This window comes from Sciurus vulgaris (genome assembly GCF_902686455.1).
Source record: "Sciurus vulgaris genome assembly, chromosome: 1".
NCBI lineage: Eukaryota > Metazoa > Chordata > Mammalia > Rodentia > Sciuridae > Sciurus > Sciurus vulgaris.
This window is the reverse complement of record NC_136461.1, coordinates 16752042-16776012: the sequence shown is the minus strand read 5'-3', so window position 1 is coordinate 16776012 and position 23971 is coordinate 16752042. Positions and strand designations below refer to the sequence as shown.

Genomic DNA, 23971 nt, shown 5'->3' with positions numbered 1-23971 from the left:
CATTTCGCAGATGAAGAAACTAAACTTCAGGCCGGCTAAGTGAATTGTTCAGTGTTGTGACATCCAGGCCAGATCGGAACCCAAGTCCCTTGACTCCACAGCGTGGGCACAGGCCCCACCCTGCCCAGAGTTCCTGTGAAAAAGAATTCAGCTATAGGGGCAAGAGCACTGTGGCACCAGGGACCCAGAGGGAAGTGGTAACCGGGCCGGAAGGACCTCTTCACATCCACTCGTCTGTGAGAAAGTGCAAACGCAAGAAAAACCTGGCTGGGGGCAGCGGCTCAACAGGACCTCTGAGCAGGACCAGGACTTCGGGGTGGACAAAAACCAGCGGGGACAAACCCCACAAGCTCCCAGGGTCCAGCCTCCAGCAAACGTGAGTCACATTTTTAGTTGATTTATTTAGACATCTTCCTCATTCCAGAAAACCTGTGTTCTTGCCTCACCCCCTCCCTCCAGAGTCAGAAGCTGGGTGGGCCTGTCTGGGGCAGGGGCTGAGGTCACATCAGGACACCTGCAGGGTTGTGGGTCCTCCTTGGACAGAACCAAGAGTCAGAACAGGCTTTTGTCTCACCACCACCGTGAAAACCAGACCTTCACATATGGCTTTGTGCTGGGCCTGCCTCTGAGGACCTTTCGTGGTTGAATTCATTCAATCCTCACGACTGTCTACAGCGAGCCCCGTTGCCACTGTCCGCTTGGCAGAACAGGGCTGCGACTTACCTCGAGTCACAATGGCATCAGACAAGAGCGTCAGCGCACGCTTGTGATCCCAGCTACTCTGGAGGCTGAGGCAGGAGAATCTTCAGTTTGAGACCAGCCTGGGCAACTTTGCAAGATGCGTCTCAAAATGGGAAATAAAAGAGGGGATGTGTCTCAGTGGGAGAGCCCCTGGGCTATTAAAATCTGAAAATTAAAAAATGATACTGATGAGCATGCCCTGGGACCAGGGCCATGACTGAATCCTGACTCTGCCACCAGTAACTCTATGGCCTGAGGCTACTCTCCCACTCAGTTTCCTCTCCTGTGCAATATGGGACTGAGAACATCGCTCCCAGGCATAGTTAAGTGATGTTGGCAGCAGGTGGGTACCTGCGCTGGGCTCAGTATGGCTCTGGTGGAGATTTTGCTGTGGATTAGAGATGAGGATAAGATGAGGCCACCTTTCCCTAGAATGGGTGGCAGGGAGATACCTGGAGGGCATGAAGCCCAGGGCTGAGGCAGAGGAGGGGCTGAGGAGGGGCTCAGGGAGCCTGGGGAGAGGGTCCTGGTTCCAGCTCGGTAACCACTTCGTGGCTCAAGGGAGGTGGCCCCCTCACCTGTCCCGAGCTGCAGCTTTGGTCTTGGCCAGTGAGCTGTCCTTTCCCCTTTGGCCAGTCCAAGTGGGCAAAATGGCAGCCGGCCTCCGCCAAGCAGAGCCTCCAGTACCGGTCTCTCCTCTTCCCTCCTTTTATACTCTTGCTGTGTGTCCTCAATGTACATAAGACCTTTTATTTATTCCAATGGAATCTCACTCCGTAGGATTCTGAGCCTGCATCCTACTGGGCTAGTGGGAAACAGCCTCGGTGTCCACGGAGCCTCTCTCCTCCTAGCTGCAAATGCGGACCCTTGGCGGATATCCACTGTCCTCGTAGGCTTGATTCCCTCCAGTCAGGCTGTGCCCACTTCTCTGGCTTGCCAGGGGTCCCACATGAGACTACTGGGCTTTGTGCTTGACCGTGGGGCTGGGCCACACAGCAGCTTCTCCTGGAAGTTGAGGGAGCAGAACCTGGTTCCCAGCACTCAAGGGGCCCATGGCCTGTGGTCCCTCCCCAGTCTAGGGGCAATTTCTGCTTTCTCTTTGGCCACTCTTCTCTCCCTACCCACCTGGCACACAGCTTGGCCCTCCCACTGACTCGGCTTCTCACGAAGGACAGGAAGAAGGGTTATTTTCAAATAGCTTCTGCTTTTACCTCAACATCTACAAAAATGCCCCAGACAAGAGCGACAAAGGGTACTCACTGAAGCAAAAGTGACAGGCCTATCTCATCCATAAGGGAAACCAGGCTCAGCAGCAGTGGTGACTTGGCCAGCGTCACGTGGCCAGAGAAGAGAGGAGCCAATGTGAGTGGAGACCAGCTCCCAGAGCCCAGGGCTTGTGCTGTCCACTGCAGGGCCACCCGAGACCCCAGACTCCCTCCCCAGTTAAGTCAGGTGCCCTGGGGCCAGTCACAGCACGTTCCCACTGTTCCCACCGAGACTCCCATTCTGAAAGGAAGTTGTGAGGGGAGGGCTCGCTTTCTTCTTCAATCACCACCTGCCACCTGCGCTGGGGCTCACTGACACTTCCACGCACCCCGTCCCCGCCCCCACTTGCAAGGTGAGACGCTCACACCAGCTTCAGCCTCGGGGGGCCACCAGCTGGTGGGTCGATCTGAATCCAGAGCCAGGCAAGTGGGTGCGGAGAGCACCGCCCAGGTGCTGAGGTGCAATTCACTGTCATTGTCTTTACTGTCACTTCAGATGCCACAGCACCGGCATCCTAAGACCCTGAGCTGGGGGCAGGAGGGGAGCCGAGCATAGGACTGGGACTGGTTCCCCCTCCCAGTGCTGGATAATCCCATCCAGCAGTCACTTCGCACTGTCCGCTCCATGCCAGGCCTGAGGCTTGGCCGTCGGCCTGGAAGGGTCCCCACTTCCACAATGTGCTCAGGGGTGTCGAGGGCATTATCTTCTTTCATCCTCACCCAGGTCCTACAAGGCATTTCTTTCTGTCCCAGAGTAAACAGGGGAGTCAAGGTCTAGCCAGAGTGACTTCTTTGCCAAGACCAAAGAGCAGGAGGACACAGTGGGAACCAGGCACAGCAGGGCCCCCAGCCTCACCTCCGCCATGGGGCTAATGCATGAGTCACGCATCAAGATCAGGGTTCCAGCGTCTCTCAGCAGAGCCCAGAAAAGGGCAAAAACACTTCCTCTTCCCTCCATATCTGGGGAGTGTGGGTGCACCCTGTCCCCACCCCATGCAGTGAGGACCTCAAATGCCAAAGAGAGAAAACCACAGACAGGGGCAAATCCATGGGAGCAGCAGGGGTCCCCCAGGGTGCTGGAGCCAGGGAGGGAAGGCTGCAGGGACCCCACACAAACAGGGAGGAGTGACTCCATGTGCGGGGTGTCCTGGGAGCTTATGGCTTCTCCTCGCCCCTCCTCTCCTTCCCACCTTGCCCCCACTGCCAGGGGAGGCCACCAGAGACAGCCCCCACCCAAACTGCTGCTCCCTGCTCTTGGTGGCTCCCCTGTCTCCCTCGGGGTTGTGGCCACCCATAGTTCCTCTTTAAGAGCCACAGCTGCACTTACAGTGTTGCCTCTGGCAAAATTCATTGACTGTCCTCTGCGTCTCTCTGTGTGGATGGGTTTGGGTCCTGGGCAACCTAATAGAGCTGAAGGCCTGGCAAGGAGGCCTGGGGGCAGTGGATCAGACCCTTGCTGAGAACCAGGAATGTTCCAGGAAAACTAGTGTATGAGAAATGGCCAACAAAGCGGGAAGGAGCCAGAAGACTGAAGAAAGAGGGGGACAGACCCAGGACTGTACAGAGCACAGTTCATTAAGGGCTTGTGGAAGCCTGTCTTGGGCGTCAGCAAGGCAAACATCAACTAAGAAACAGTCGAGGTGTCAGTGACCAGCACAAAATGCTGACTGTCTTAACAACTTTGTTTGTCCTAGAGGGTTTGGGATGGGCACCAAGCTCACCTGGCAGGCAAAAATGGTAATTACAGTCAAGATGGCAGTAGTCATGTCAAGATGGATCCCTACAAGGGAGGTGCAGGAAGCTGTCTCACCAACTTCTCCAGTCCTCCCTCTCATGGGGCCATTCTTAATACCCATGTCACAGATGGGGCCACCAAGACTCAGAAACAATAGGTAATGACAGACCTCAGTGGAGCCCAAATCTCTTTTCTACCAGCTTTCCTCACCAGGCAGAGAGATGCCTTGGAAGATTTATATCATTCAAAGCCCTTGGTACCTGTCTCTAGTGCCTAAAAAATTAGCAAATCATTATTTTAATATTTAAAAGGTTTGGGGCAGGTTGGGGGTGTAGCTCAGTGATAGAGGGCTTGCTTAGCATGTGAGAGGACCTGTGTTCCATCCCTACCATCAAAAGAAAAAGACTTTTTTGTCAAGGTGAGAGGTTTCTAGAATCAATGAAAGAGACAAGCCACAGTTAGAGATGACCAAACAAACCATTATCATTATGAGTCACAACTAGACTACTACTGATTTGTGCCCTGGAGTGGCTTTGGTTCATGTTTGACCTTACATGGTTTTTATTCTTAGTCGTTTAGTTTACACCCTTGATGAGTCAATGATTAAAAGCAGGAAGCACAGGAAGCATAGGAACTATGTTGCTGAAAATTCCAGGAAGTCAGAAGGAAGATGGCGATTCCTTTGTAAGTTTGTCTCAAGATCCTTACGTTGTTGGGGCTGGGGTTGTGGCTCAGAGGTAGAGCCATCACCTAGCACATGTGAGGCCCTGGGTTCGATCCTCAGCACCACATAAAAATAAATAAATAAAAATAAAGGTGTCCACCTACAACTAAAATATTATATATATTTTATATATATAAAATATTATATATAATATAAAATATTATATATATATATATGGAAGTTGCATTTACCTGACTTTTTTTTGTTACATAGCGTATCAGAGAAATTCTAGTGCTTCATGAAATGTTAAGGATTGATCAATACCTGCAAGGCACATTAGGGACCTGAGGCCTACTTTATCTCTCTTTGTAACAAACAAAAAATTATTTTTCAAAAGGTACAAATTAGGGCTGGGGAGATAGCTCAGTTGGTAGAGTGCTTGCCTTGCAAGCACAAGGCCCTGAGTTCAATCCCCAGCACCGCAAAAAAAAAAAAAAAAAAAAAAGGTACAAATTAACTTTTTTCAGCAACAGAAGCAAGAAAAAAAAAAATTCAAACCCTCAGGTAGTGAAAGAGCCCTCCCCCCTCATCACAATTCCGTCCACTTCAGCGCACACTTAGTTCCCAATAAAATATCACCTTACAATTTGTTGAGCGGTCCTATATTTTCTTATGTCAAGAGTTTAAACTAAACCTAACACACATGCAACTTGTGAAATGCAGAGAGGCCAAAATCTGGCTTCATATAGCATGCATATCAGTTTAAGGTTTAAAACAAATGCTAAGGTAAGTTTTTAAATGATGCACTTATCAAAAATAATCTATTTGACTTAAAGTCATTTCCTTTCTTACGGACCATAGAAAATGATGAAACGGCTCGAGAAGTTCCCAGTGGGGCTTGTACAAGTATCTACTGCTTATGAAACAAGTTTCTGAGTCGAGAAGTTGGAGATGGTCAAGTCCAATCCCCCCATTCTATTTTATTTTACTGTTTAAATCTTGATGTGATCATTAAGTAACCAGACATGAAAAAACGCATTCCTAGACATGAAACATCACAACATAGCACTTAATGACTCTTAATACTAAGTGACAGCCAGGGACTGTGCTCTGCACTATTTCTGCATTTCTGTTCCATTTAATCCTCACGCCAGCCCTGGGCAGAGGTACTTTCATTATGCCCATTTTACAGATAAGGACACTGAGGTTCAAGAAGGCAAAGCCATTGGCCCAAGAGAGCACAGCAGTAATAAGGGGCAGAATTAGAATTCACAACTGTGCGTCAGGCTGCCTCTTAAACCTCTTGTCTACTTATTTCTTTCTTATTCTCAGTTGGTGCTTAGTTATAAACCATAGAACAGGAGGAGGAACAGGAAATAACAGGAGCAGCAACAGGAAATTGAGATCCACGTATTTCAGAAAAACTAGATCCCAGCGTAGAGAATCACTCCGCCAAGGCTTAAGGGACTGTGAGGCAGAGGAAAGAAGCGGACAGGTCTAGGATGGCAACAGTGCAGTTTATTGGGGACATACGGACGACGTGTGCCTTGGGTGCCAACAAGATAGGATCGCTGCACCCCCAGGCAGGAGGAAGAGGTATATATGCTAAGCCTGACCAAGGTGGGCCACGGCCCGCTGGAATAGACCTGGCCTTTCTCAAAGTTATCAGCAAGTCCAGTGTCAGTTAAAAAACAGAGCGGGTTGTGAATGGCTAGCACAAAACACTCAGTTGACTATCTTGTTTTGGTTTTGGTGGATTTGTGTGTGTATGTGTGTGTGTGTTTGCGTGTGTGCGCGTGTTTTAATGGTGCTAGGGTTGTGTTCTGCCACTGAGCTACCTCCCCATCCAACAGCTAACTAGCTTAACAACTTCGTTTGTACTATAGGGTTTGGGATGTGTGCCAGGGTCACCTGACAGACAAAATGGCATTTCAGACAACATGGCTGTAGTCAAGTCAAGCTGGAGCCCTACACCAGGCCACCTTGCAGGGTAGGGATACAGCTGGGTCTGATCCCAAATCCCAGGCCAGAGATCATAACATGCTTCTTCTTCTTGGTCCCAAGAACTAAAATCCAAACAGATCCACAAGTGCACATGAATTAATTCTGTGACAAAGGGGCAGGTGGAACAGGCAGGAGGCTCGACTCCCCAGGTGCCTTGCCCAGCTTCCCAAGGCCTGGGCACCCACTAGTTTAACTCACCCATCCACCTCTGTCCGGCTGTCCCTGGAGGGTCCTCACAGCCCCTTTGTCACCACCCCCAGATCTTAGCCACTCCCAGCCCAGTGAATCAGCCCCTCTGCTGGAGCCCCATTCTACTAGGTAGAGAAGGGAGGTGGTGGCCGCACCCTGCCTGAGCTGATGCGCAAAGTGCAGAGACCGGTGCCTGGCACGTGCAGGGTGAGCACTCGCTCAGCTGCTACTACTGCCACCGCCACCAGGCTGCTTAAGGGGTGAGCCTCCCTCCAGGGCTCTGCACATGCTTCCCTACTTTCCGCTTCTGTGGGGAGAGTCGCCTGACTTGCAGCCTCCCCAGCAACCCTACAAACAGCAGAATCGTGACTGAGGTGGGCATCTGGCCAAGCCAGGAAGAGGCAGAGCCGCCTGGAGGGAAACCACAGGCCATTAAGAAAGGCCGCACGGTGGGCCCTGTCCTCCTCGTGCCTGTCACCCGAAGCCTTCTCTGTCCTCCTGCGCTAACCTTTCTCGGTTTGGAAGTTTCCTTTCCCACAGAGAGTGCTTCAGGGCCAGAAGGGTCCCACCCCAGGTGATTTTCACAAGGTTCCCCCAATGCCTGCCCCCCTTCCCAGCAGCTAAGATTTTACGGGTAAAACCAGGTGCGCTGGCACACACCTGTAGTCCCAGCTATTTGGGGGCATGAGGCTGGAGGATCCCAAGTTCAAGACCAGCCTGGGTAATGTAGCAAGACCCTTAAAATAAAAATAAAGAAGGACTGGGGATGTGGCTCAGTGGTAGAGCAACCCTGAATTCAATCCCCAGTACCAAAAAATAAATAAAATTTATATATATGTGTGTGCGTGTGTGTGTGTGTGTGTGTATGCATCGTGTATACACAGATCACTGAGTTTCAAATAATTTTCTGTAGCAGGCTTTCTTTGAAAAAGGGCTATGGGAGCTAGGCACGGTGACTTGAAAGGCTGGGCAAAAGGATCGCAAGTTTGAGGCCAGCCTCAACAATTTAGCGAGGCCTTAAGCAACTTAGTGAGATTCTGTCTCAAAAATAAAAATATGAAAAGGGTGGGGATAAAAAGGGTGGAGGCTAGGGATGTAACTCGTGGTAAAGCACCCTTAGGTTAAATCCCCACTCCCCTCCCCCACCAAAAAAAGAAACAAAGAAAAAAGATAGGGCCATTTTGTTTCGCATTACAGATGAAGAGCTGGGGACGGGCACTCAGTGGAGCCCCTGGTTGCGGTGCGGGGCGCCCTGGAGGGGCGTGACGGAGGGCTACAGATGGCACGTCCTCTTGAGACCCAAACCCTGGGGTCCCGAGAAGCAGCCGTGGGAACCTGGTGCTATTGGTATTTCCAAAGGCCCTGCAGTTGCCCTGGAGAAGGTGGCAGGAGCCCGCTGAGCAACCAGGAGGCAGGGCAGGGCGGTGAGTACCGGCTGGGCTCTGCCCCGGACCCGGCTGGACAGTCCAGTCCACCTCTTCCTGGCTCCTGTCCTTGTCTGTGACAGAGACGACGGCCCTCATCGTCCGCCCCGGCCACTGGGCGCGTTCACCGAGTGTGCGCAGGGAGACGAGGGCGTTAGAGCTGCCGCCTGGGCTCGGGTGGGTCCGCAGCTGCTCGCCCTTCTTGCCCACGTGCATTTAGTCCACCATCTCTCTCGGCAAGCGGATCGGTCGTGTCCAGTCGAAAATCTTAGAGGCACGGCTCCTGGAGGACCGTCTTGAGCCAGAGCACTGTCAGCCAATGGGCTCAGGAGGCCGGGCAGCTGCGCCCAAGGCGCACAGCGAGCAGACGCCAGGAGCCCTTGCTCTGTTGACACGTGTGCTAACGCCCTGGTGTCCTCGGGTGGCATTGAAGCCCTGGTTACCTAAAGTCGCCCAAGGAGGAATGGAGGAAGTGGAGAGGCCAGTGTGGCCCAGAGGCCCTGCCAGGCAGAGCGGCAGGGGTCTGAACCCCAACTCTGCCACACAAGCGAGTGACCTGGGTAAATCCATCCTGGCCCCATCCTGGCCCCATCCTCAGGTTCCTCGCAGTGAGAGAGGGAAAATGAGAGTGTCTTCCTCTGAGGGCTGCTAGGGGACTAAAGGCGACAGCCCACTTCTTTGTGGCATGAGCATTTAAAATCTGCTCCTCGAGGGGCTGGGGTTGTGGTTCAGTGGTAGAGTGCTTGCCTGGCACATGTGAGGCACTGGGTTTGATCCCCAGCCCCCATAAAAATAAAAAGATAAAATAAAGGTGTTGTGTCCATCTGCAACTAAAAAAAAATTTTTTAAACTACTCTTTAAGCATTTTTTTTTTTTTTTTTCTGGTGCTGGAAACTGAACCCAGGCCTGAATTGTGTTAAGCCTGCACTCAGACACGACCCAGTCCCAAAGAGGATAATTTTGATATATGTATCATAACATCACATGGTACTCCTTAGAGATAATAATCATTTATCAGTTACAAGTCAAATAAAAAAAAAGATTTTAAAGAATAGATAATATGGATTTGAACAAAAGAGAGAGGAAGACAATGAGTGTAACAAGTGTCTTGCGTGGTGCCTGCCACAGGGGTAGTACACAGACGCAGTGGGGGCTCCATGTCTTTATACACTTCCACCTCAACCAGAGTTGAACACAGAAGCAGATGTGCGAATCCAGCTGCCTTCTCCTAAGCCAGGCAAGAAAGGGATTCAAAGGTGTTTTCTAATAGTATATTTTTCCAAAAAACTATGTTATTTCTATTAACAAGTGATGGCTTGTTAAAGGCTTCTTTAAGTTACCCATTTTATTTTATAATACTGATAGAGGTAACCCACATCAAAAGCCCTGTAGCGCCCGGGGGAACTTTTAAGATGGTGAAGGGAGCTGAGGCCACAGTGTGGTTTCCAGGCTGTTCTACACCCCGGTTCTCAGCCAGCTTCTCTGCTGTGGCTAACCACACCACTTCCAGGCTGGCAGGACCTTCTGAGAGCTCACCAAAAAGCCACTCCTAGAGGCACGCCGAAATTCCAGCCACCCAAGAGGCTGAGGCAGGAGGATGGCAAGTTTGAGGCCAGCCTCAGCAACTTAGCAAGATGAAAAGTAAAAAGCATTAGAGAAGTTGCTCAGTGGTAGGGCACCCTTGGGTTCCGTCCCCAGTACTGGAAGGAAAGAATAATCCCACCCTGGTGAGAAGGGACTGCTACCCCGCCGTCAGCTGTCAGTTTCTTGCAGGAATAGAAGTGGAATCCAGATGTGTCCTTGATCCAGGGCTCCTGCCCTGAGGACAGGCTGGTGGCTGCTGACTTTGCCCCAGCTGCTTACAGTCAGCCAGGCTTGTCTGCAAACCCTCAGCCCCACAAATCCTGAATAGAAAGAGGATACTCCTCCTCTGCCTTCTTGTCCCAGCCTTCCAGGCTGCCTCTCACCTCCCTCTTTGACCTTCTCCTACCAGCCCAGGAGCACAACAGAGATGACCTCTTCACTGTCATTCATTATCAACTAGCAAAGAACTTGAGCCCCAGAGGAGAAAGCTGCAGCAAGTACGCCTTCTACAGAAGATGGATATAAGCCGTCACTATGAAGGGCTCACCGCGCCAGCCTCTGTGGCAAGCGTGGCACTGTCTCGATCAATCCTCGTGCCTCACCACCAGTGAGACAAGTACTGTCTGCTGTTCCCATTTTACAGATGAGGAAACCGAGGGAAAGTGGTGAAAAAAGTAAGCGACTTTACCCAAGGGCACAAAGTTAGTAGTATTTTTCTGAGCCACGATTCCAAGGCCCAACAGCCAAGGCAGGTCCTCCAGGTGAGAAGGTCAGGACTCTACCAGGTTGATGGGGACAGAACTAAAGTCTAGGGAGGCATGAGGGAGCAAAATTGGTCAGAAGAAGAAAGAGTCAAAGAAAGAGAAAAGGCATGTGATCTTCCCCTGGTAATAAAGACAGTAGATGCCTGCGTCTCCTGTCTGGGCCCTTGCCTGCCTCTTCACCTGGTGCCATGACAGGGTCTGACTGCCACTTGCTGTGGGTGTCTGGGTAAGTGACCTACCCCCTCTGAACCCCTTTGCTTGGAGAATGCTGCCTGTCTCCCTGGACAGCTGGGGTGTAAATGATCAAGTCTGATATGAACGTGGGCTCCATTCAGCTCTTCTCTGAAAAGGAAGTCACAGAAGCACGAGACAGCTGAAAGAGGAAGGTGGTTGAAAAGACTCAACAAAACCAACCTGTGGGCAGATCTTGAGCTAGTCAGTGAATTCACCAGCATCTGTTTGGAGGTGGGGAGAGGAGAATAGCAAAACCGCAGGCAGGGATCCTGGGGCTTCGGAGGAATGAAGCCCAGTGACTCCAGGGAGCTTCTTGGTATCTCCAGGCCCAATTTCCCCATTTATACGGAATGGAAAAGAATAACAATACCCAGCTTGCAGGGCTGTGTGGAGGCTTGCATGAGGTAGTACACAGACAGAGCTGGTGCTCATCACCAGGATACTCCTGTCTTCCAATGGCAGGGCTAGAACAAGACAGAGTAAGTGGCTTCTCCACAGAGCTACCTGGCTCCAGAGCCCAGACTCCAACTCTGAGTCCCCGATTCCTACTTTGGGACCCTTTCCTTTTCACCACATCAGACATTCTCCTCAGTTCAACCAGACACCCCAGCTACTGCTTAATTTGTTTTAATAATTATTTAATCTGCACAGCAAGAATGCAGGTGAAGCTAAACGCAGGGGCACAGGCTTGAGGTAGGAGGATGGCGAGTTCGAGAGGAGGCTCTAGGAGAAATCCTACCCACAGAACTTCGAGCAGATCAATGCTAGAAGCTTACTAAACCCATAGCGCCATGCCTGGTTTACAGCAGGTGCCTATTGGAAAGCAGGAAGTACTCAGTAGACTTAGTTCACAGGAGTCTTATACGAGTCTGGGCTCAAGTCACTCTAGAATGAGGCAGATGGAAAGACCCCACTTATTCTGGACTGACGCCCTGTCACCATCGAGGCCAAACCTTCAACATTTAAGACCTACTTGACCTGCAAGAATAGCCCATTAGTGACGGATCAGTGTGACCTTCTGGACCTGCCTCCCAGAAAGCCTTGAAGTCTCATGGGGCTTCCTTCCACTTTTTATTTTTATTTTTGTAGTGCTAGGGACTGAACCCGGGGCCTGAAGCATGCCAGGCAAGCACTCTACCACTGAGCCAACCTCTGGCCCCCGCACTTCATCTCCTAGTCCCCAGCGTTCTTGGTAATCCTTGATTACAACTGCAATACATTTTTCAGGAGTTTTGGGCTGTGGGCTGTGGTCATTCGCCCACATTTCATCCATTTTTATATCTATTTTTAAAAACCACTTACCTCCTCCAGCTACGGATGTGACTCAGTGGTGGAGCACTTGCCTGACATGCATGTAGGCTCTGGTTTTGACTCAGGAGGCTGAGGAAGGAGGATAGAGAAATTTGAGGCCAGCCTCAGTAACTTAGTGAGACCCTGTCTCAAAGTAAGATAAAAAGGCTGAGGATGTAGCTCAGTGTTAGTGTGCTTGCCTGGCATGCCTGAGGCCCTGGTGGGTTCCCAGTACAGTGAAACGAAAACAAACAAAAACGTCTCTCTGAAGAATCCTGCTTTTCTCCTACCAGGCACCCTTCCATTTATTCATTTGACAAATCAATTTAAAAGTATTTAAGTGCTTACTTTTGCCAGTCTTCCCCCGGGCTCAGGCGTTGGAAATCCCAGAAGGAGTTTGTTAAAGGAACTGATGAGGAAAAACAGCCCAGTGTCAGTTCTTCAGCTCTCAAGAGTTTCTGTATTTTGCTTTGCATTAATAAACTCCTGGGACTTACGTCACTGGAGAGACTTTAACTTCCTTCTCCCCACGATGCTTTCCCACCTCCCCTGCTGAATGCACCTGAGGAGTGACTGTCCATCAGCCTGGACAGCTGCTGACCTTCAAGCTCACATCCAGCTTTAGTGCTCTGCTGTGTTCCCGCGTCGTTCCCACGTCCCCAGGCCAGCAGCACTGTTGAGAGAGCCCGTGAGACTGCAGGTGAACGGGCAGGACTCCGGAGCACCGTCTGCCATGGGCATGGGGTCCAGGAGTGGTAGCTCAGGGGCCATCTAATTGCTTCACCTGGCTGGGCTGTTCTATGGCCACACGGGTCGCTTTGCTTAGCTCTGGTGCCTCTTCAAAAGGCCTCTACCAAGCCCGGCATGGTAGCACGCGCCTGTATTCCTAGTGGCTTGGGAGGCTGAGACAGGAGGACCTCAAGTTCAAAGCCAACCTCAGTAATTTAGTGAGGCCCTAAGCAACTCAGCAAGACCCTGTCTCAAAATAAAAAAATAAAAAGGGTTGGGGATGTGGCTCAGTGGTTAAGCACCCCTAGGTTCATTCCCCAGCACCAAGAAAAGAAAAGAAAAAAAGGCCTCTACCAAGAATCAAATTTGACCCTGACATCGTGCTAGGCAACATCTTTTTTTGGAGCAAGGGGGATGAGAAATACAAAGAAAACTTCACTTCCGGATCCAAATTGGAAGTTCAAGACAAGAAGCTCATTGTCCAGAAAGCAAGGTACAGAATGGATACAAATAACACAAGGTGGACAGTGATCCACGTGGTCAGACGCCACAAGTTTCAGCCAACTGCAGGAGAAACCAGAGAGGGCTTCTTGGAGAAGGCAGAGGCGGCTGGGGTTTTGTTGTGTTTTCATGGCGGTAGGGAACAAAACCAGGGCCGTGTGCATGCCAGCCACTGAACCATATCCGCAGCCCAAGGAGGTAGTGGTTTTAGATAGCGATATAAAAATGGATGAAATGTGGGCGAATGACCACAGCCCACAGCCACAAACTCAAAGAAAAACGTATTGCAATCGTAATCAAGGACTACCATGAACGGTGGGGACTAGGAGATGAAATTGGCTCAGGGGTAGAGTGCTTGCCTGGCATGCTTCAGGCCCCGGGTTCAGTCCCTAGCACTACAAAAATAAAAATAAAAAGTGGAAGGAAGCCCCATGAGACTTCAAGGCTTTCTGGGCGGCAGGTCCAGAAGGTCACACTGATCCGTCACTAATGGGCTATTCTTCCAGGTCATATAGGTCTTCAATGTTGAAGGTTTGGCCTCGATGGTGACAGGGCGTCAGTCCAGAGTAAGTGGGGTCTTTCCATCTGCCTCATCCCAGAATGACTTGAGCCCAGACTCGTATAAGACTCCTGTGAACTAAGTCTACTGAGCACTTCCTGCTTTCCAATAGGCACCTGCTATAAACCAGGCACAGTGCTATGAGTTTAGTAAGCTTCTAGCATTGATCTGCTCGAAGTTCTGTGGGTAGGATTTCTCCCGGTTTACAGATTATGAAAAGGGGGCTCAGAGAAATGCAGTAACCTGCCCGAGATCACACAGCCCATTTGTTACAGAACTGGATTTGAATGCAGGGACGTCTTGTTTCAAGACACTGGGATCCAACATGCTGAATCTCCTGGTGAAGACCCTAGGAATTACCCCCAGGAACCCACCTGCTTTGAAAATGAGAAAAGAAGGGCTCAGAGTGTAGAAGGGACCTGCCAAAGTCGCTTGGTGGCACGGCAGGAGTCAGAATCCGGGATGAGGAGGCTGGGTTCCACCCCCAGCACCAAAACAAAACCAGAACCCAAACCACACCCCCTCCAAGGCGGGCGGCTGGAATCTCAGCTTCCCACGCAGCAGGCAGTTCCAGGAGTGGCAGGGCGGCTGCGGCTGCCGCCTCCTTTCACTTCACGTTTTCACTTCAGGTCAGAAAAAACCCCAGGAACACCTTCTGAGCAGTCCCAGGCTCCCTTCCCCAGCCCTCAACGCTGGCTCTGCTGGGTCCGGGCGGCAGCCCCCAGACGCGACGCCACGCCCAGCCCGGACGCGCTCCCTGGGGAAGGAGCGCGCGTGGTTTCCGGCCTTTGGCTTTTGGTTCGTGGAGAAAGCACTCGTTGGTCAGCTGGCTCTCTTGCAGTCTGACATCTGTACAGCATTAGCTCACAAGACGTTTTTGCATACCTCAGTGGCCCTATCTACCAGGTGTCTGTGTCTCAGGAGAGCGGGGAGCTCAAGTCCCAAACCCAGGTTCTTATGTCCTGATGAAAGAAAACTTAAAGTCAAACCCGAAAAGTCAAGCGAGAAAATTTTAGAGTGAAAGTCAGGTAAGGCTCTAGCAAAGGGCCCCCTCAAGAGTGACAGTGGGTGGTCTCCTGCAGAGCACAGCCAAGGACACAGTTCTGCTGCCGGAATTACTACGAACTGGGGTCCACCTGCTTCGGTCCACCAAGCAGGTGTTCAACTCCTCCTTCGCGTCGGGCGGTGGAGTTTCTGACCCTGGTTGGTCCTCTCCTGAGCTGTCATGGTGACCAGCCTATTCAGGGAGCTTCATCTACTAGTCTTGTCAACCCTATTTTTTTTTTTTTTTTTTTTTTGTACCAGGGATTGGACCCAGGGAACTTTACCGCTGAGCCACATCCCCAGCTCTTTCTTTTATTTAGAGACAGGGTCTCACTGCGTTGCTCAGGGGCTGCTAAATTGCTGAGGCTGGCTTTGAACTTGAATCTACCTGCCTCAACCTCCCAAGCCTCTGGGATTACAGGCGTGTGCCGCTGCGCCGGCCCCACCCCATGTTAGTGTGGGTATCGGGGTCCCTGACCGGGCAGTTTCCCTTAGCGTGCCTGAGCTACTAAAGAAATTTCTCTTCTGAAATCCATTAAGAAACCGATGGACGTAAGCCCTAACTGTGCCGTGACCTCAGTAGACCCTGCCAGGAATCAACCCCATTGATCTTTCCCGCTTTACATATTTCTTAACCGACTCCTTTTGTTTCCACCTGTTTGTTCTCAGGATGAGTACACCTGTTGTTGTTCTACGAGTTACTTGATTGTTCACGGAAGGCAATTCATGTGACCTGCTGTTCTTGGTCCCCTGTCATGGCCCATTACTAGCAAGTCCACTGCTACCCAACAAGTTCATCTTGAAATTGCCCTGACCACTGATAAAAAGTATGAATCCTTTTCCCTAATAAATAAATAAATGCACTGGTGGGTCTCACATACACTTGGAGGGATCAGTGCCCCCTCAGAGCCCACCCTGGCCCGGGGTTAAAAAGCTATGTTGGAAATCATGGAAATCCTCAGCCCTTTGGCCTTCCTAAGGAGGAAGGGGCAGGTACCGCTACTGCCACTACCCTGTTGAGAAAAGAAGCTCAGAGAGTCACAGGGATCTCCACAGGCATGGCAGAGGTGGGGCTGGCACCATTACCTGTTCACCAGGTGCTGGGCTTTCAGGCCCCGTCCTCGCCTAGAAGCCAGCTCTTGTGACTCCAAAGGACCGAGGACAGGGAGCTGGATTTCCTGTTGCTCTGGGCGTCCTGCTGCTGCTAGATGCTGCCTTGTGAGCCCGCCTTTCCTGCCCCTTCCCACTCTGGACAGCAACACAGATCGCCAGCCACACTGGGGCTGAGCCAGACACAGATGCCAGCCGTGCCGCCACCCCCAGCGTCCCTCTTCCAGGCTGGGCTCTGGGGGCAGTAAGCCACTCCCTGACCGGAGGGGGCAGTTTTTCAACAGAAACAAGAAAATAGAGTCCCTGCTGGGGGGCTTATGAGGGTATAGGGGGCACCTCTGTCCCCAGAGGTGGAAGCTTTGTGAGGTGGCAGCACAAGGACATGGAGCTGAGGAAGCTTACATGGCTTGGGCACTGCTTGTCACTCATCTTAGCCAGGTTGAGAGTTCAGCTGGCATTGCTTTCTGACCTGGATGATGCTCTGCCAAGGGCATCTGTCCCAGGGAAATGCCTCCCTGGGTAGGGCCATCTCTATGCCTGTGGCACAAGAGTCAGGAGATGTGAGTCCAGTTCTAGCTTTGCCACTAATTTGCTGGGTGGCCTTGGGCAAATCACATCCCCACCCTTACTCTGTTGGCTCCATGGTGAGATGATGGCATTGGGCGAGTTTTCAGTCTGTTCCTTGGAGTCTGATGGTCCCACAGGTGAACCTGAGCTTACAGGAGGGAGGACATGGTGGCCTCTTTTATGACTAGGGGTCCTGTCAATTGTCAGAAGGTTTGCTCCCCTAAAAGTCTGAAAAACTACTGAATAATAAAACTTTTTTTTTTTTTCCTTTTTCAGTGCTGGGGACAGAACCCAGGACCTGTGCATGCTGGGCAAGGGCCCTGCCACTGAGTTACATCCCCAGCCCCAACCTCTTATAATGCCTCTTTCTAAAAAAATTATTAGTACATTATAGTGATACATAATAGTAGGGTTCATTTTGAAGTCCTAATTAATGCAGGTGACATAGTTCGCCCCACCCAATCGTGAATCTTCTGTCATAGGTATCTAGATGAAATTCAATTATGGCTAGAAAAATATTTTATATGGAATTTGTATGGGGTCAGCCAGGAGTTCAGATACACAGAAAAAAACTTTAATTGGGGGGTTTTATTTCAGGAGAAGGGAGACAGCACACGCAGAGAGAGAGACAGTATCAGAATGCTCCCTAAGGAAGGGGCCAGCTTTTTATTGAGTTCAGGGGATGGGCTAGGTCTGGTAATTTCCTACTAGTCATGAGTATGGTATTTTTTTTTTTTCCAGGAATTTCTTCCTTGTAGAAGATACAAATCAGTTTTTATTTAGTTTGTTCTTATTTTGTGTACCAGGGATTGAACCCAGGGGCACTTAACCACTGAGCCTCATCCCCAGCCCTTTTTATATTTTGTTTTGAGACAGGGCCTCATTAAGTTGCTGAGGCTTATTTTGGACTTGCAATCCTTCTGCTTCGGCCTCCTGAGTTGCTGGGAGTATAGGTGGGCACCACTGCACCTGGCATTTAGTTTATTTTCCAGATATTATGGCACCAGTATTCTAGCGTTTCTGGTGCACCTTCCTTGTGATAAGATTGTTGAAGAATGTGGGCAAGAAAGAGAAGGAAAGAAAAAACTGCATGCTGATTTTAAGGAATGATAGGTTAGAGATTGTGTTAGTTTTCTGTTGCTGTGACAAAATACCTGAGAAAATTAACAAAAGGAGGAAAGATTTTCTTTGCATAAATCTTCAGAGATTTTAACCCATGGTCACTTGGCTCCATTGTTTCTGGGCCTTTGGTAAGACAGACAATCATGACGGAGAGCGTGTGGGGAGCAAGCGGCCCACTTCATAGTGGTCACAAAGCAAAGAGACAGAGAGAGGAAGAGGCTGGGGACAAGACATCCCCTTCCAGGGCACACCTCCAGGGACCTACGTCCTCCAACTAGGTACCATCTCCTACGGTCTCCACCACCCCCTAACACTTCATTCGATCATGAACCCATCATGATCCTTTGTGGAACATTCCAGATCCAAACTATAACAGGGGCTTAAGGTCCTGATATTTTTCTGTTTTCTTAATAGATGATGGGTCAGGACCTAAAGACTTGGCTGTTTTGTCCTAGGTACCCGTGGCGGCCCTAATCATACACACTGGAGGTACAGAGTAAGGTTGGGAGTTGTGCATATGACCACAGGCTTGGCAAAGTCTTCACTGGGCAGGAGATGAGCCCAGTGGAAGGTCAAGAGGGAAGGTGAGCCAGGAGAAGAATCCTAGGGCAAAGACCTGGAGTCCAGAAAGCAGGACTACTGGGGAACTGGAGGCGGGGCTAGGGAGCACGCCTCCACCTGGCTGGCAGGATTCCCGGATGTCAGTAGATTTTTCCAGTAACTACACAAAAAAAGACACAGGCTGGGGATAGGTCAGTGGTAGAGCAAGTGCCTGGGCTCAATCCCTAGAAGTTCAAGGCCAGCCTGAGCAACTTAGCAAGACTATCTCATAATTAAAATAATAATCATAATAATAAAAGGCTAGGAATGTAGCACAGTGATAGAGCACCCCTGGGTTCAATCCCCAGTATCACAAATTAAAAAGAAAAAAGGGGTGGTGGGGAGAAAGAAAAAGCAGCAGCAGCCAGGCAGCTGGGGCTGTAGTTCAGTGGTGGAGCCCTTGCCTAGCACGTGTGACGCACTGGGTTTGATTCTCAGCACCACATATAAATAAATGAATAAAATAAAGGCATGCTGGGGGTCATACCCCAGGCCTGGCTCGTGCTGAGCAGGCATCCTACCACTGAGTTACATTGCCAGCCCTCACTTCCAGAAATTTTATTTCATTCTTTTTCAAATCTACCCACAATGATATGTACCTGTAGTCCAGCTACTTGGGAGACTGAGGCAGGAGGGGCTCGAGCTCAGAAGTTCAAGGCCAGAAGGGCAACTAGGCAAGACCTCATCTCAGAAAAATAGGCTGGGCGTGGTGCACACCTGTAATCCCCGTTACGCAGGAGGATGAGGACCACAGTTGAGTCAGCCTGGGCAAATTAATGAATCCTTGTCCCAAAACAAAAAATGGAAAGGGTCGGGGACGTAGCTTAGAGCGCTTGCCTAGCGTGTGTGAGGTCCTGGGTTCAAGCCCCAGTACCACAATAAATAAATAAAATAAAAACATCTACCCGGACAGTCTCTTATTCTGAGCTCATGCTTTCAATTATTGCTTAATTTACACCAAACACATTTTTATAAGTATTATCCAAGAATTATACTTAATAAAGTTCTTAGAAGTGTGATTCTGTTATTTGACATTCCTGCTAACTCCTGCTTTCGCTTCCTTACACACTGTGAACTTTTATATTGTGAGCTCAGATTCCACAGGCCTTTTTCTGTGGAAATCTTGTGTAAGCTGTTGAAGCCTATCCCTCTAGAAAAATGTTTAGCTTGCATTTTAATGATATCTGTCATGTCGCAGGCAATATGTACATGTCCTGAGTTTTTTCTTCAATGTCTCAAACTTTTATATTAAAAAATGATTCATTAACATTCAAATTTAACTGAACTTTTGTTGTGTGTGTGTGTGTGTGTGTGTGTGTGTGTGTGTGTGTGCAAGGGATTGATCCAGGGGTGCCTTACAACTGAGCTGGATCTCCAGTCCTTATTTATTTTTTATTTTGATACAGGGTCTCACTGACTTGCTGAGGCTGACCTCAAACTCGCGATCCTCCTGCCTCAGCCTCCCAAGTAGCTGGGATTATAGGTATGTGTCACCGCAACCAGCTTAACTGGGTTTCTATATTCTATCTAATATAAAATATTTTATCTTCTATAATCTTCTAGAGCTTATTTTCCCAGCACTTGGGATGAAGACCAAGCTTATTTCCCTTCCCCAAATTGTTGAAACCCCTGTCCACCATCTCCAGATTCCATTTCTTTGTCTTTTGCTTTCTTCTTGATCGTTGACTCTGGGGGATCCCCCTTGCTTTCAAAAGGAAGTGTTATGATTAGTGTTTTGAAAAACAAATGGCAAAAAACAGTACAGGTTATTCCTGCTTGTTGCATTCCTATGGCCCTGGCTGGCTGTCCGCTTAAATGGAGAAAACACAAAATGTAGAGCAACAACGTACACTGATTTCTCGACAGGTGGTGCATGCGCACAGGTCAAGTGACTATTGCCATTTATCGGAGGATTGCATTGAATGTCAAGTTCTCTCTTTTCCTTGTACTGCAGCAAAGCCCTCGGGACCAGCCCAGACTCATGGAGGTGTGCCTGGAGAGAGCGGTCAACGGCTCAAAGCAGGGCTTGAATTCCAACCCCATGGAGGCGTACATGGTCCTCAACAGTCCTCAGCAGGCAGCGGTCACGGTGCTGTGCACCCTGCTGGGCCTGCTGAGTGCCTTGGAGAACTTGACTGTGCTTTATCTGATCCTGTCTTCCCACCGGCTCCGCAGGAGGCCCTCTTACCTGTTTATTGGCAGCTTGTCCATAGCTGACCTCCTGGCCAGTGTGATCTTTGCCTGCAACTTTGTCAGTTTCCATGTCTTCCACAACATGGATTCAGAGGTTATCTTCCTGCTGAAGATCGGCAGTGTGACCCTGACCTTCACAGCCTCGGTGGGCAGCCTGCTGCTGACCGCCATTGACCGCTACCTCTGTCTGCGCTACCCACCCACATACAAAGCTCTCCTCACCCGTGGGAGGGCCCTGGTGACCCTGGGCCTCATGTGGGTCTTGTCAGCCCTGATCTCCTACCTGCCTCTCATGGGATGGACCTGCTGTCCCAGTCCCTGCTCTCAGCTGTTCCCATTGATTCCTGACAACTATCTGCTGGGGTGGCTGCTGTACGTTGCCCTTCTCTTCTCTGGCATTGTCTACACGTACGGGCACGTCCTCTGGAAGGCCTATCAGCATGTAGCCAGCTTGGCTGAGCACCAGGACAGACAGGGGCCAGGAATGATCCGCATGAGGCTGGACGTGAGGTTGGCCAAGACCCTGGGGCTGCTGCTGGCTGTGTTGTTCATGTGCTGGTTCCCTGTACTGGCCCTCCTGGTCTACAGTCTGGCCGCCACGCTGAGTGACCAGGTCAAGAAGGCCTTTGCCTTCTGCTCTTTGTTGTGCCTGCTCAACTCCATGGTCAACCCTGTCATCTACGCCCTGAGGAGCAGGGAGATCCGCTCCTCTGCCCAGCATAGCCTGAACCGCTGGAAGAGCTACCTGAGGGGCCTTGGGCCTGAGGGAAGGGAAGAAGTCCCGAAGTCCTCGGTCACCGAGACAGAGGCTGATGCGAAAATCACCTCAGGACCAGAGGTCAGAGGTCCAGTCTGCTCAGATCACTGAGGAGGCCTCATCCCAATTTTAACTCAAGTCAGAAATCCTTTTGCTCCCTGGATGAGAGTGGTTCTGGCCCTCTCGACTTCGTAAACCAGCCCCAGAACTTGGACACTGAGCCCTTTGTGCTGAGGTGTGCTGCGACTGTCTCCTGGAGGGCGGCCTGGCCATGTCCACCTACACAAGGCTGGGGCCTTTGACGAGCAACAAAGTGAAACAAAGGCACAGGGCCTGGGACAGGCTCACTTCAAGTCCGGCCAGGAAAACCTTCTCAGCCAGTGGCTTAGTGCCTGCATCCCGAGACCCCAGGAGGGAGCATCAGGCTGGCGATGAGGGACTCAGAGGAACTGTGAGGAGCAGGGGGACTGTGCTCCCGGGGCCTGGGGTATCAGAAGGGACAGCCAGCCAGGGCTTGTGGCTGACGGTCAGAGCCTCCTCGCTTCTGGAACCATGAAATGCCCCTCAGTCAGGTCCCCCTTTCCTGCTGAGGCTCAAGAACTGTGAGTCGATGAGGATCAAGGGGGTTGACCCACTTCCCAGAAACAAATGACAAGACTTCAGTTCAGGGCACCTTGTTGGGGTAAGGACCCTCCTGATGCCCTGACAATCCCTCTTAGGTCCCCGGGAGATGAGGGGTGCTAGAGATGCAGACTCTTCCAAGAGCCATATTGACCCTGTGACATCCAGTTGGTGGTGCTACAGGGAGCAAGCAGTGTTCCAGACGAACCCAGCTCCAGGAAGAAGGAAGCTAGCCACAGACTCTAGTCCCCAGAGCATTCTCAGTCCCCTCAGTCTAGCCCTTTTGCCTCCACCACACACCTAGAATGCAGAGCGAGTGGGAGGGAGGGAAATTCCCTACTCTGTGCCAGGCAGGGGGCTGACATTCCAGTCCCTTAACCCCCCGCAAGAACAGGCCCACGCTTAGGAAGATCTGCACCGACCTATGCTCCACGTATTAGTGGGGCTGGGTTCCCAGTAGGAGGCCAGGGAAGTTGCTGTCGGCGGGAAGGGTAGCAGAGGAATTCAGACACAGTTCTTTGGGACCACAGATGCAATAAAAGGAACCATATTGACTAGCCATGTTTTCATTCAATAGTCACGGGACAATGTGTTCCCCAAAGAAAGCCAGCGAACTATGGACAGGAGACACAATGCCTGACACTGGCAAGGTCATGGGGTAGGTGTGGATGGAGGTGACCTCAAGTAGGCTAGACTTACTGTGTGTTCAGGTCATACCACAGCTATGTGCCAGCCTGGGCCTGGGCTTTGGGATGCCTTATTTCACTTAGTCTGCATGATAACCTGACAAACAGGACCTTGCAGCCTCAAAAAGGCTGGGGTTGTGGCTCAGTGGAGCAGCACTTGCCTAGCCTGTGTGAGGCACTGGGTTCGATTCTCAGCACCACATATGAATAAATAAAATAAAAGTCCTTCGACAACTAAAAAAAAAAAAAAAAAAAAAGTCACTTGCCTGAGGTCAAATTGCTAATAAATGTAGTTCCAGGGCCTCCTCCACTACCTGCAGATACCAACCTCCTCGGATGCCCAAATCCCTTATATAAAAGGAGTATCTGCCTATAACCTGCACGCATCCTCCAGCACGTGCTTTGTGCGTGTGTATGGGGGGGCCGGTACTAGGGATTGGACCCAGGGGCACTTTACCACTGAGCCACATCCCCAGCCCTTTTTATCTTTTTTATTTTGAAATAGGGTCTCACTAAATCACTAAAGATCTTGCTTAGTTTCTGAGGCTGGCCTAGAACTTTCAATCCTCCTATCTTAGTCTCCCACATCACTGGGATTACAAGCATGTACCACCATATCCGGCCAGATAAAATTTTAAAAATTTAAAAAAAAAAATTTTTTTTTTTTTTTTTTTTTTTTTGATCTGTGGTTTGTTGAATTCATACATGTGGAACCAGTGGTTAAGGACGGCTGACTTCCCAGAGCTGGGGTTTCCAATCCGGTTCTGTTTGACTCCAAAGCCTGCCTTCTTAAACATTATCTTCTCGGCTTAGTTCAGACCGATTTGTCTTGGTTAGTGCTCATTAGGCGTGATGATGGTTTTTGGTAACTTGAGATCACTGCCACTCTAACTCGGCATTGTTTCTTAACGTGTTTCATTTTATACCCCTGTATTCATTTCCTATAACAAATGTCCATAAACTGGGTGTCTTGACAAAACAGAAATTTACCCCCTCCCAGTTCTGGAGGCCAGAAGTCCAAAATCAGTAGGGTCCTGATTCCTCCAAAATTTCAAGGGGAGGCTTTTTCCTTGCCTCTTCCAACTCCTGGTGGCCCCTCATGTCTGAACTGTGGCAACATAACTCCAATCTACTTCTGTCTCCATGTGGCCTTGCCCCCCTTGTCTCTCAGTGTCTACTTTTAGGAACATCGATCACTGGATTTAGACCTCTCATCTATCATGATTTCATCTTAATAAGTTACACCTATGAGGCCCTATTTCTAAATAACGTCACATTTGCAGGCTCCAGGTGGATGTGAAGTTCTGGGGAATGCTTTTTGTTCAACCTGGGACAGCCTCCAAGGACAAAGTCCACCCCTGTGGGCTGTGTTAGATGACATCACTGGCTTGTCTTCTCCAGATCTGAGCTCTATTTGCCTCTGTGTTCCCAGTGGTCAAGGAGGAGAGTCAGAGGGTCTTAAGGGACCTCGTCAACAACTGCAGAAATGAATTGTCTCTGAAGAGCTCCAACATGCATTTTGGAAAATCAAGATTTTTATTTTTACTCATATTATAGCAAAGAAATGCCATAATTTTTTTTTTCTGGT

General features: G+C 50.2%; 1 protein-coding gene across 3 annotated transcripts; it reads left to right on the top strand.

Annotated features, from left to right (window-relative positions):
• The first annotated feature begins 79 nt into the window (after window positions 1-79).
• CNR2 (cannabinoid receptor 2) lies at window positions 80-22609 on the top strand. Of its 3 annotated transcripts, none has more exons than XR_013762025.1 (3): window positions 80-376; window positions 20081-21758; window positions 22275-22609. XR_013762025.1 is itself a non-coding variant. In XM_079128506.1 (3 exons), the coding sequence occupies exon 3, from the start codon at window positions 20108-20110 to the stop codon at window positions 21185-21187; it is 1080 nt and encodes a 359-aa protein (XP_078984632.1). In that variant the 5' UTR covers window positions 80-376; window positions 19533-19609; window positions 20081-20107; the 3' UTR covers window positions 21188-22609. The 3 variants fall into 3 exon arrangements, 2 of the variants coding, with proteins under 2 accessions (XP_078984632.1, XP_078984631.1); XM_079128506.1 differs by adding an exon at window positions 19533-19609 and having other exon boundaries at window positions 20081-22609; XM_079128505.1 differs by having other exon boundaries at window positions 20081-22609.
• The last annotated feature ends 1362 nt before the right edge of the window (window positions 22610-23971 follow it).

Excerpts from the sequence above, each read along its gene's own strand:
- CNR2 (XM_079128505.1), top strand. The coding sequence starts at position 20,108 with ATGGAGGTGTGCCTGGAGAGAGCGGTCAACGGCTCAAAGCAGGGCTTG.